Source organism: Sminthopsis crassicaudata, chromosome 3 (genome assembly GCF_048593235.1).
Source record: "Sminthopsis crassicaudata isolate SCR6 chromosome 3, ASM4859323v1, whole genome shotgun sequence".
Taxonomy (NCBI): Eukaryota; Metazoa; Chordata; class Mammalia; order Dasyuromorphia; family Dasyuridae; genus Sminthopsis; species Sminthopsis crassicaudata.
The window spans coordinates 241,770,183-241,782,998 of NC_133619.1; the positions used below are offsets into that span (position 1 = coordinate 241,770,183).

Sequence of the window (12,816 nt, forward strand, 5' to 3'; positions counted from 1 at the left end):
AGAGCCTTATTAACAAAAGGCTGGGGTAATGAAATAACCTCTTAACTGGTCACCTTATCTCCAAATCTTTTTTACTTAACAATTCAGCTTTACACAACTACAAATACAATGTTCCTGATACAGTGATATGATCATATCTCAAAACTGCTCAAAAAATTCTAATAGCTCCTCACTGTCCACAGGATGAATTATTAACACTCTGACTCAAAATTGTATTTCCAGACTTATTTTACATTATTCCCCTTTCACAAACTTTATATTCCAAGCAAATGGATTACTAGCCACTCTTATATCTTATCTAATATTCTACTACTTCTGTAACTTTGAACAGAATTCATCTTTACTTTCTTCAAGGTCCTACTAAGGCTTTATAACTTCCTTGTTCTTCTTTAAGAAGAAATGATCTCATGAACAGACAATTTCAGATGATGAAATTGAAACTATTTCTACTCACGTGAAAAGAGTGTTCCAAATCACTATTGATCAGAAAAATGCAAATTAAGACAGCTCTGAGATACCACTACACACCTGTCAGATTGGGTTAAGATGACAGGAAAAAATGATGAATGTTGGAGGGGATGCGGGAAAACTGGGACACCGACGCATTTTTGGTGGAGTTGTGAACGAATCCAACCATTCTGAAGAGCAATCTGGAATTATGCAAAAAATTATCAAAGTGTGCATACCCTTTGATTCAGTAGTGCTACTGCTGGGCTTATATCCCAAAGAGATACTAAAGATGGGAAAGGGACCTGTACGTGCCAAAATATTTGTGGTAGCCCTTTTTGTAGTGGCTAGAAACTAAAAGATGAATGTATGCCCATCAATTGGAGAATGGTTGGGTAAATTGTGGTATATGAATGTTATGGAATATTATTGTTCTGTAAGAAATGACCAGCAGGATGAATACAGAGAGGTTTGGAGAGATTTACATGAACTGATGCTAAGTGAAATGAGCAGAACCAGGAGATCATCATACACTTCAACAATGATACTGTATGAGGATATATTCTGATGGAAGTGGATATCTTCTACAAAGAGAAGATCTAATTCAGTTCCAATTGATCAATGATGGACAGAATCAGCTATACCCAGAAAAGAAACACTGGGAAATGAGTGTAAACTGTTTGCATTTTTGTTTTTCTTCCCAGGTTATTTTTACCTTCTGAATCCAATTCTCCCTGTGCAACAAGAGAACTGTTCGGTTCTACACACATATATTGTATCTAGGATATACTATAACTGCCATCTAGGGGAGGGGGTAGAGGGAGGGAAGAGAAAAGTCGGAACAGAAGTGAGTGCAAGGGACAATGTTGTGTATTGGTCAACCTGCCATCTGGGAGAAGGAGGGGAAAAGTTGGAACAAAAGATTTTGCAATTGTCAATGCTGAAAAATCATCCATGCATATATCTTATAAATAAAAAGCTATAATTTAAAAAAAAAAAAAAAAAAAAAAAAGGGATGTTGCAAAATATTACCCACACATATGTTCTGTGAATAAAAAGTTATAATAAAAAAAAAAAAAAGAAAAGAAAAGAAAAGAAATGATCCCTCTTTTCCAGAATCTTTCATTTCTCTCTGAATGAGCCTATCTTATGCATTTCTGTCTTGGCCAGTTGTATATACACTATATCCCACTATAAGAATGAAAATTCTTTTAGAATAGTGCTTTTCATTGAAAAGGGTCTTCATAAATATTTGTGGAATGAAATTGCAGAAGGAAAGGTGATTACAAAGTAATGTTACTGTAATGTGAAGTAATGTTACAAATATAAATGAACTTATACGTTCAAAATATTGTAGAAACCCTCCAAAAAAAAAGTCAATTTAGGAAGATATATATTTATTCAAAGGATCCCATAACTATTCAGAATAGTTTTCAAATTATTCTTTTGTAAATGTCTTGAAAAACAGAAGCATTTTCTCCTGTTTTCAGTATCAACCAATCTCCACCTTTCAAAGACAAACTTCAATTTGGGGAACTACCAAAAATCATCAGCAAGTAAAGAAGGTTACCAAACTGGGTAATTGCCATTATCAGGATTCTAGGGTTAGAAGGGATCTCAATAGCCAATGAGTCCAACATTATCAATTTATAGTTGAGTAAAACTGAGGCCCTGGAGATGAAGAAATTTGCCCAAACACTGCAAATAAGCAAAATTAAAAAGAAAACATTACGTGTAACAAATTGATTTTAGTTTTCTTCTGTAACATGTAAAAAGCTTAGAATAATTAGCCACAACCCAATACTGAAATACAGCATTTTTCTGGATACAATTCAATATAATCCATGTGTATCTTTTAAAAGTTCTATCATATAGTTATACTTCATACTTATTTTACAAATTTCCACAAGAGTTCTGGCATTAGGTGAAAAGAAACTGCACTCACTTTTCTGCTTCCTCGGCCCACTGGAGGATGACCCTCTGCGGTTTGGCGCACTGCTGCTGCAATAATTTCAACAAGAACACTTTCCTGGGCATCTGTAAATGCTGTGAACATATCAGAATGTCTAATTAGAGAATTACAAGGAGTAAAGGAAATTCATCATGCAATGATAAAGAAAAATAAAACAAATGTGGGAATAGTTCCAAACTGTTTTCCAGAAAGGTTTCACCAATTCACAACTCCATCAACAGGGTACAAGTATTCCTGTTCTCCACTAATCCCTACAAATAATTAATATTTTTTTTTCCTGGTTTCTCTAACAATATGATTGCTGAAATATGGCATTTCAGATTTTATTAATTTGTATTTCTCTATTAGGTATGAATTTCCATTTATTAATTTGAGAATTGCCTCTTCATATGCTTTAACCACTTCTATACTGGGGAAAAATTCATTCTTAAATATTTATACCAACTCTATGCATATTGGATATTTCAACTCTATTAGAGAAATATGCTTAAGCTTTTCCCCAATTAATTATTAACAAACTGTACATAACAAAGGTATTGTTTCTTATTTTCTTGGGTTGTTTATTTTGCATATTGAAAAGTTTACAATTAAGCTTACAATAAAAAAATTTTATAGAAGAAATGTAGAAATGGGACACAATCATCTCTAGACTTTAGTAAATGATTTTGTTAAGAGACAGCATTCATTTTTTAAATTAAGTTTGCAGAATTAATTCCTTTTGAAGGAACTAAGAGTAAAGTGAGGAATCACTCTAATGAAGTTTCTTAAATCAAATATATGTCACACCCAACCATGGTTTTACCAAGTATATTCCTAAAAAATTTAGTAAAGGAGAGAAAATAAATTTAATAGAAAGGATACATACTTTTCCTTTATTAATGAAAGTAATAGTGTTTGATAAATGAAGGTGCTTTAAAATGCATCTAATCCAAACCCCTTATAAAGAAACTAAAAATCAGAGACTTTTTAGGTAGCTTGTCCAGAGTCACACAGTCCACACCAAAAATGAAATAAGAACCCAGGTCCCAAATTTCTATTATTTCCATTAGTTCTTGATTTGTTTTCAGTCATGTCTGACTCCTCATGATCTTATTTAGGGTTTTCTTGGCAAAGATATTAGAGTAATCTGCCATTTCCTCCCTCAGCTCATTTTACAGATAAGAAAAGTGAGGCAAACAAAGTTTTAAGTGACTTGCTCAGGATCACATACTTAAGGCCAGATCTGAATTCAGGAAGATTAGTTTTCCTCACTCCAGGTCCAGTACTCTATCCACTGCACCTCCTAGCAATTTCTACTAGATAATGCAATAAATAGGAAATATTTTTATTTCTAAGAAATACTAATTCACTGAATTTCTCACAAAGTCAAACCAAGGAAGCTATTTCTTTTCAATATTTCTTAAAGAATTAAAAAGTAAGAACAAAGCCTTAATATTTTAGCAACTCTTCTAGAAGGCTGTGTCCTAAAGAAATGACAGGCATACACTTGTAAAAAGGAGAATTACCCAACTTAATTCAGCAATGTAGATTTCTAAAGTTATACATGCACTTGCTATATTAAATCAGTCCCGAGACTACAGTATGAAGGACTACAATAACAAAGATATCATACAGTGTGGCTCCAGTTATAACCAAGACCTGGAAAATCCCCAGGTCAGAACCAAGGAGAAAGATACTGGCTCTATGTAAACAAACCTGCTGCAAAAGATAGCACATGTGGAGATAGGACATGTAACAGAGGCAATAAGATAACATAGAAGGCAGCACAAAGTAGTGAACTTCATTTTCCTTGCCTGTAGAATAATAACAAGTCACATTTATGTAATGCTTATAAAGCACCTTCAAAAAATAATAACTAAACATATAATAACCAGTTTGACTAGAAATACCCCTTTGAGACCCACACATAAACATACATTTTCTGTCAATACATCCAAAATCCAAGTGTTTCATGAATATTCCAAATTATTTTGGGAAAACCAAGATTATATGAGAACTAAGATTCTGCTTCGCTCTAACATCCTCTGATTCTGTCAATAATAGAAATTCAGCACATCCACTGAAAAACAGACAGACCCTAACAGTTATTCAATAAAGTTTATAGGCTACAGTGTTAGTAAACTTCAATTAAAGGTCAAAAATGACAAATTTTGATCTGTAATAAAAAATGGTCTTTTATGCAATTCCAACAACAACAATTCCATCTGCATCCAGAGAGAACTATGGAGACTGAAGTATAGTATTTTCACCTTTTTGTTTGTTTTTTCTTTTTGGTCTGACTCTTCTTATACAACAAGTCAAATGTGGAAATATGAATGTTGGAAACTAACTTTTTGTGTATTTAGGAAAATAAAATACTACTGAGGGGGAAAAAAATTGGTCTTCTGTGGTATAACATCAAATAGTACTTCAGCTAACAACTTTTTTGTCAGAAGAGGATGTTACATAGTAAGAGTAACCCCAGGGCCTCATATGTTCCTTAAAGCTATTATTCATCAATAAGTTCTTTAGAAAACTATTTCAATTACATAATTTAAAAGTTCATTATAAATCTGCTGATTAGTCCATGATCTAGTACTTATCATAAGTCAAATCTGACTTATGTCTTAAAATCAAATAGAAAGTAATTAAAATTTACACTTTTAGGAATCTTCTTGCCAATAAATGTTTTCAAATAATACATATTAGTAACTCAGTGTAGGGTGAATGTACTAAAAAAAATTAACTTCGGTTTATAACAGCTAAGGTTTAACAACAATTTACACATTCAGAAAATGAAATTTCATAGAGATTTATCACCTTGTCCCATGCCAGGTCCAGAACAGTGAGGCTTCGAACTTAGAATGAGTGTTCCAGTTGGATTCCATGGCTTCTGGATGGTCCCTGGATAGGATAAGCCATCTCCCCCTAAACTATTAGGAAAAGGCATTTAAGCAGACCCCAAAATCTTGTCTCTCACCTTCTTCCTTTCTCATGGGGTTGTCCCTTAAAAGATTTGTCAAACACTCCCAGTCTCTCAGCAAACCGTCTTCCCAGTCCCACAAGCTATCCACCAAGTAGGTGACATGTTTATGAAACTAAAAGAGAATTTTTTAAAATGATATATATAAGGATCAAGGGCAAACATTACTACAAAAAAAGTCTAATATTCTTTATAACTCTAACCCACACCACAGATAAGTTTCCCATCTGATTAGTCAGTACCAAAAACAAACACAGATTTCATGTTTCCATATCTACATGGTTACATAGAAACTAATATAACATATCCCAAACAAGCAAAGAAGAACAACACTATTTTATAGGGGATTGTATGAATGTTGTTACTTTACTCCAATCAAAAACTAACAAATCCCCAATGTTTCTATAGTTTATCATCAAGATTGACTTCAAAACAGAGCAAGATAGTTCCACCAATAATTTTCAAACTCTTGAAAATGTTCTCAGACCTAGTAACACCACTTCCTGGCAAACAGTCATAATTTTCCTTACCCCATGATTCAAGAAGAAAGTAATAAGTTTTTTCAGACGCCTAAAGCTATAAACAAACTTGTTTTTCTTCTTGGCATTAGGCTCCTCTTCACCTGGTGGGAGACAAAAAAGTCTGGAAAGAAAAAAAAAAGGGGGGGGGAATTCTTATTCCAGCCACGCATATAATCAATCTATAAAGGATTAGAAATTCTACAAGGATTTAGAATTCAAAAACTGTCACAACATTATTATTCATCTAAGTCATTTACCTTAGAATTTGGGAACTCTGAAGTTGCTGGCTAACTTTTAAGAGTCCAAACATTGGCTAAATTCTAACATCTCCTGACTCATAAAGTACAAATGACAGGGTAGTAAAAATATTTCAGTAGCTACCAGCACATGGTCCAAAATGGCAGTGATGAAGTTTTATGTCAAGACTCCTAAGGTGATACCCCTCTATATCCAAGGTCTATATCCATCTTTTCTCCAGACCAAGATGAGGGTACCAAACACAACACAAATATGGGGAGAAATGACCCAGTCAAAAAGGATTTAAAAAAAAAAAATTCTTATTTATACAGAGATTTTAGAATCAGCTTTTAAAAGTACCCAAATATTGCAAATCCAACTATGACAAATATTATGTTGTTAAACATAACCAGGTGTTTACAAAAAAGATAGACTGAAAATCATGTGCGATGTTCACATGGACACTTTCTTAAAAAGGGCTAAAATATAACATTTAGAAGTAGACAAATATCAACCTTAGCTTCCACCTTTAATAATAACCAAAGACAAATCAAGCCAGCAAATGAGATTTCATATGGGAGAGCAGGGGAGATGAACACTGATAAAAATAATCTACTGTTGAAACTTAGAGCTCTTTCCTCTCTTTTCCCTTCTTGAAGATAAGGTCAGAAAAGAGCCCAAAGAAACAACAAAGACCTGCTGACTGCTGATTCAGTAGATCAACTGACTACCAAAATAACAAATTTCAGATTAAGTACACCTTCCATAGGATGTACACCTACAAGAAGATAAACTCAATTTTTTAAATTGTATGACTGAGAAAGATACCTTTTGCAGAGTAATTCTCCAGCAACTACAGCTAAGGGTCTATATGTCGCATAAACAAAATGATACATAGCTTCACATTCTTCTGATGATACTGTATTCTCACAATTCCTATGCAAAAGAAGAGAATAGAAATGCTAAGGTTGTAACTTAAAAAAGTTTTCAAATACCACACTCAATACTATTGATTCTAAAAAGTTCAATTTAGACAATCATTTATATAAAATGATACCAAAATGTTACCAGTATTATTGTATTTTTTCATTTTAAACTAAATTTGCCATCTAAAATACAATTCATGATTCCAATAGACTTTAGAACTTATTCATCAATAAGTTCTTTAGAAAACTATTTCAATTACATAGTTTAAAAGTTCATTATAAATCTGCTGATTAGTCCATGATCTAGTACTTATCGTAAGTCAAATCTGACTCCCAAGAACTGTGTATCATTTAAACATTACACAGTAATGAAGCCTGTTTCTTAACATAAAAAGTCACAGAGGTATTAGTCTTATTTCTAAAAATCACTTTTATAAACATTTGTATGGTTTGTGTGTATCTTTATAATAGGTATCACTATTATAAAAGGTATCACTGTAATAAAACTCTGGACTACTATACTTAAAGCCCCTTCAAACATAATAGTTCTACCCCATTATATTATAGTATATTATACTTGCATTATACTTGTCACATCTTTATGCCATCTTTAACTTCTAAAGTAAAGTCATATCTATCATAGTATAGTACTATTAAATTATTAAAGAAAAGATCACATGTAATTTTGTTATTTCAGTAGCATATATTAAGTTATTTAATTAGGAAAGGCTACTCAATAAAATACTATAACAGGGCCAAGAATAAAATTCACAACAAAAATCCAAATAGCACTTCCTCTTTTATAACTATCACATTTTTTAAATCTTTTGGACAGAATCTATTCCTAGGGTTATTTCAATATACCCATCCTTTCCTGTGCCTCCACACTTTCCTCTAAATAATCCTTGTAAGTCATAGTTCTGATCAAGAACAGAGGTTCTCATTATCTATTAAATAAAAATCTACTAAATAAATAATGCTAGATTCTGGCATTTAAAGTCCTTTAGAATCTGGCCACAACCTAGTTTTCTTATCTCATATCATCCTACATTTTGGCCCCTCCCATTCTTTCCTACTCCTCCCATCCCTATGCCTTTTCTCACCCCCATCCCTAAAAATGGACTCCCCACCCTTTGCCATCCTCCACAAGTCAAAGTTTCTCCATTTTTTCATAGACAAATAGACGCCGCATTATACATGAAACTCTGCTTTATGCTGCACTCCTCCCAGTGAGCTCTTCCTCCTCCAATTTTTCATGCACTTTGGTAAAACAAGTCTTTTTCAATTATTATTCTGCTTAGTTATTTGTGGGCTTGTATTTTCTTGCCTCTGAAAATTTTAGAGAGTAGGGTCCATGTCACTTATTTTTATCACTGGAATATAAATTAGGCACTTAATAAATACTAAATGTAATATTCCTTTAACAGTGCTTCTCTATTAATAATTCTAACCTTCAGTAAACAAAACAAAAACTTAACAGCATGAGATAGTGATGGAAATGTGATTTGGAGTCAGAGGAACTGGGTTCAAATCTTAGCTCTGCTACTTACTACCTGTGATTCAGGATAAGTCATTTCACCTCTCTGGGCCTCAGTTTCCTCATCTGTAAAATGAGGGAGTTCTTCACAGGAGCAAGACTGAGAGTAAACAGTACATGGAAATTGTGTGGCAATCTAAGAAACGAGGGTGCACAAGGCATTAAATTATGAATGCCATTATTTCTGACCCAAAATTTACTTTCCGTAAAATAAAATGCATTTGTAGTTGAAATAATATTTAAGTTATTGTGAAACCCACAATAATTCTTGCTGGTCCTCAGAAATCTTTTATTTACTTTAGAATGTGAATCAAATCAAGTAGTGAAGTAGAAGTATTCTCTTTGGTATTTTTCTTGGGGGCAGTTATGACTATGTAACTGTTATATACAATCAACTCCAGTTGCTTCTGATTGCCTATAGGATAAAATATAACCACTTATGTTTAGCTTTATGTCTTTACACAACCTTAGTCCCATCTATCTTTCCAGGCTCACTGAACATTACTCTCCCTCCCATACTCTACAATAGACAAAATACATTCTCTGCTCCAACTCTCGTGACTATGCCTCCTCATACTTAGGATGCTTTCTCTCCTTCCTCCCTCTTAGAGTCCTCCTTTTACTTTAAGATGTTCTTCAAACTAGTCATCTTCTGCAGAAGCTTTCCTGGTCCCTTCAAATGGTAGTGCTTTCACTCCCAACTTTGTATTTAACTACTTTGTATATGTTTACATTTATGTCTTCTTAGTATGTAAACTATGTACATAAAACTCTTAGATTAGAAAGGAAGCAGAAAGGAAAAAAAATTTATAGTAAGTGTTTCTGACAAAGGCCTCATTTCTAAAATATACAGAGAGGCAGAGCCAACATGGCAGAGTAAAGCCAGGAAACTGCTACAGCTTTCCCCGTTTCCCTCAAAAACCACATGAAATCAAGCTTCTGAACAGTCTGAAGAAATGAAAACTCTCCAGCTCAAGACAGATTAGGACTTTAAGAAACATCAGTCTCACTGGGGTGAAAGGGTACAGCCCAACTCAGACATTCTGGGAAAGCCAGTGAGAGGATCTTAATCACAGCAAATCAGCAACTGACACTATTGGTCCTGGCTGAGGAGTGGAGCAGACCAGTAGGGCAACCTCCATTCCCAGCTTGCAGGGCAAATTGCCAGCTAGGAAAACCAAGCTGTTTCCTGGATAGAGCAGGAGGTGGGTGCTAACCACTCCTGTGAGCGAGACATAAAACACAACCAAGGCTCAAAGCTGCATAGGAAGCTTGGGGCCAGGGGCAGCTAGGTGGTGCAGTGGATAGAGCACCAGCCTTGAATTCAGGAGGACCCGAGTTCAAATCTGGCCTCAGACACTTAACACTTCCTAGCTGTGTGACCCTGGGCAAGTCACTTAACCCCAGCCTAAAATTTAAAAAAAAAAAAAAAAAGAAGAAGCAGAAGCTTGGGGCAGCGTGCCCCCTACCCCAGAAATAGAGCGAGACCTTAAAGGGCACAAAAGAGGAGGGAAAAAAAAAAGAGAAGGAAAGAAAATGATCAAGAAACAAAAAAGAACCTTAATCATAAAAAGCTACTATGGAGACAGAGAAGACCAAAGCACCAACTCAGAGGATGACAAAATGTCTACAGAGGAAATCTCAAAGAGTGATATGAAATAGTCTCAAGTCCAAAAAGGCTTCTTGGAAGTGCTCATAAAAGATTTTTAAAAGAAAGAGAGATAGAAGAAAAAATAAGAAATAAGAGGTATACTTTTTGTAGTGGCTAGAAACTGGAAAATGAATCAATGCCCATCAACTGGAGAATGGTTGGGTAAATTGTGGTATATGAATGTTATGGAATATTATTGTTCTATAAGAAATGACCAGCAGGATGAATACAGAGAGGTTTGGAGAGATTTACATGAACTGATGCTAAGTGAAATGAGCAGAACCAGGAGATCATCATACACTTCAACAATGATACTGTATGAGGATATATTCTGATGGAAGTGGATATCTTCTACAATGAGAAGATCTAATTCAGTTCCAATTGATCGACAGATTGACAGAATCAGCTACACCCAGAAAAGAAACACTGGGAAATGAGTGTAAACTGTTTGCATTTTTGTTTTTCTTCCCAGGTTATTTTTACCTTCTGAATCCAATTCTCCCTGTGCAACAAGAGAACTGTTCGGTTCTACACACATATATTGTATCTAGGATGTACTATAACATATTTAACATGTATAAGACTGCTTGCCATCTAGGGAGGGGGTAGAGGGAGGGAAGGGAAAAGTCAGAACAGAAGTGAGTACAAGCGATAATGTAAAAAATTTCCCAAGTATATGTTCTGTCAATAAAAAGTTATTTAAAAAAAAGAAATAAGAGGTATACAAGAAAAAGTCAACAGCTTGGAAAAGGAAGAAAAAAATGGACTAAAGAAAACAATTTCTTTAAAAATACAATCAGCCAAATGAAAAAAAAAAAAAAAAAAAGAAAACACCTTGAAAAGTAGAATGAATCAAATGAGTAGAGATACAAAAGCTAATTAAAGAAAAGCACACATTAAAAAGTAGAATGGGACAAATGGAAGCTAATGACTGTTAGACATCAAGAATCAATCAAACTAAGAAGAATGGGAAAATGAAAGAAAATGTAAAATAACTCATTGGAAAAATAGCCAACCTGGGGGAAAAAAAAAATCCAGGAGAAAACTTAGATCCAGGAAAGCTAGTTGTAAAATTACTGGTCTACCTGAAGACCATGACCAGAAAAAAAGCTTGGATAGTAGTCTTCAAGGAATAACCAAGGATAACTACCCTGATATACTAAAACAAGAGGAGGAAATAGTTATTGAAAGACTCCATCAAATATCTCCAGAAAGAGATCCCACAAGGAAAACCCTAAGGAACATTGTTACGAAACTACAAACTATAATGTCAAGGAAAAAATACTACAGGCTGAAAGATAAAAACAATTCAAGTATCAAGGAGCAACTGTTAGGATTACCCAGGATCTAGCAGCTTCTACAATAAAGAATCAGAGGGCCTGGAATCTACAAGGCAAAGGGCCTGGGGATACACCAAAGAATTAACCACTCTGCAAGACTGAGCATCATTTTTCAGGGGGAGGATATGGATCTTCAATGAAGTAAGAGACTTTCAATCATTTCTATTGAAAAAAAAAAAAAAAAAAGAACTAAAATTGTTAGAGAATTGACTCAAGTTTATAAGAATTCAAGTCATTCCCCCATTCATTAGTCAAAGGATTTGAATAGATTAATTTTCAGATGAAGAAATTAAAGCCATTTCTAATCATATAAAAAATGGTCTAAATCACTCTTGATTAGAGGAAGACAAATTAAGACAATTCTTAAGTACCACCTCCCACCTCTCATATTGGCTAAGATAACAAGAAAAGATAACAATAAATATTGGAAGGGATGCAGGAAAATTAGGCCAGTAATGCATTGTTGGTAGAAATGTGAAATGATCCAACATTCCAGAAAGCAATTTGGAACTACACCCAAAGGGATATCAAACTGCATATGCTCTTTGATCTAACAGAATCACTACTAGGTCTGTTCCCAAAGAGATCATAAAAGAGGGAAAATGAACTATATGTGCAAAAATGTGTGTAGCAGCTGTTTTTGTAGTGATAAGATACTAGAAACTGAATGAATGCCCATCAGTTGGTAAATGGATAAACAAGTTATGGTATATGAATGTAATGGAATATTACTATGCTATAAAAAATGATGAACAGAATGATATCAGAAAAGCCTGGAAAAAAGACTTAAATGAACTGATGCTGAATGAAGCGAGCAGAATCAAGAGAACATTACATAGTAACAAGATTAATGAATGATCAACTGTGATGGATTTGGCTCTTCTCAACAATGCAATGATTTCAAAGCAATTCCAAGAGCCTTGGGATGGAAGATGCCATCCTCAACTAGAGAGAACTATGGAGAATGAATGTGGATTGAAGCATAGCATTTTACCATTTTTGTTTGGGTTTTTTTCTTTCTCATAGTTTCTTCCCTTCTGATCTGATTTTTCTCACACAACATGAGAAATACGGAAATATGCTTAGAAGCATTGTACATATTTCATCTATATCAGATTACTTGCTGTCTTGAGGAGAGAGGAAAAAAAAATTGGAACACAAATTACTACAAAAATTAATGTTGGGGCAGTTAGATGGCATAGTGGATAAAGCAGTTCTGAAAT

General features: G+C 34.1%; 1 protein-coding gene across 4 annotated transcripts in view; it reads right to left on the reverse strand.

The window, feature by feature from the left end:
* The window catches only part of LOC141561128 (cohesin subunit SA-2-like), a 124,292-nt gene that overhangs the window by 66,682 nt on the left and 44,794 nt on the right, over positions 1–12,816 (reverse strand). For all 4 annotated transcript variants that reach the window (XR_012487976.1, XM_074300259.1, XM_074300258.1 and 1 more), the window contains exons 14-17: positions 6,968–7,075; positions 5,912–6,023; positions 5,379–5,496; positions 2,393–2,493 (exon numbers count right to left, since the gene is read on the reverse strand). Coding sequence is in view for 3 of the 4 variants with exons in the window: in XM_074300259.1 (XP_074156360.1) it covers positions 2,393–2,493; positions 5,379–5,496; positions 5,912–6,023; positions 6,968–7,075 (439 nt within the window). In the remaining variant the exon portion in view is untranslated. The remainder of the gene's footprint in view (positions 1–2,392; positions 2,494–5,378; positions 5,497–5,911; positions 6,024–6,967; positions 7,076–12,816) is intronic.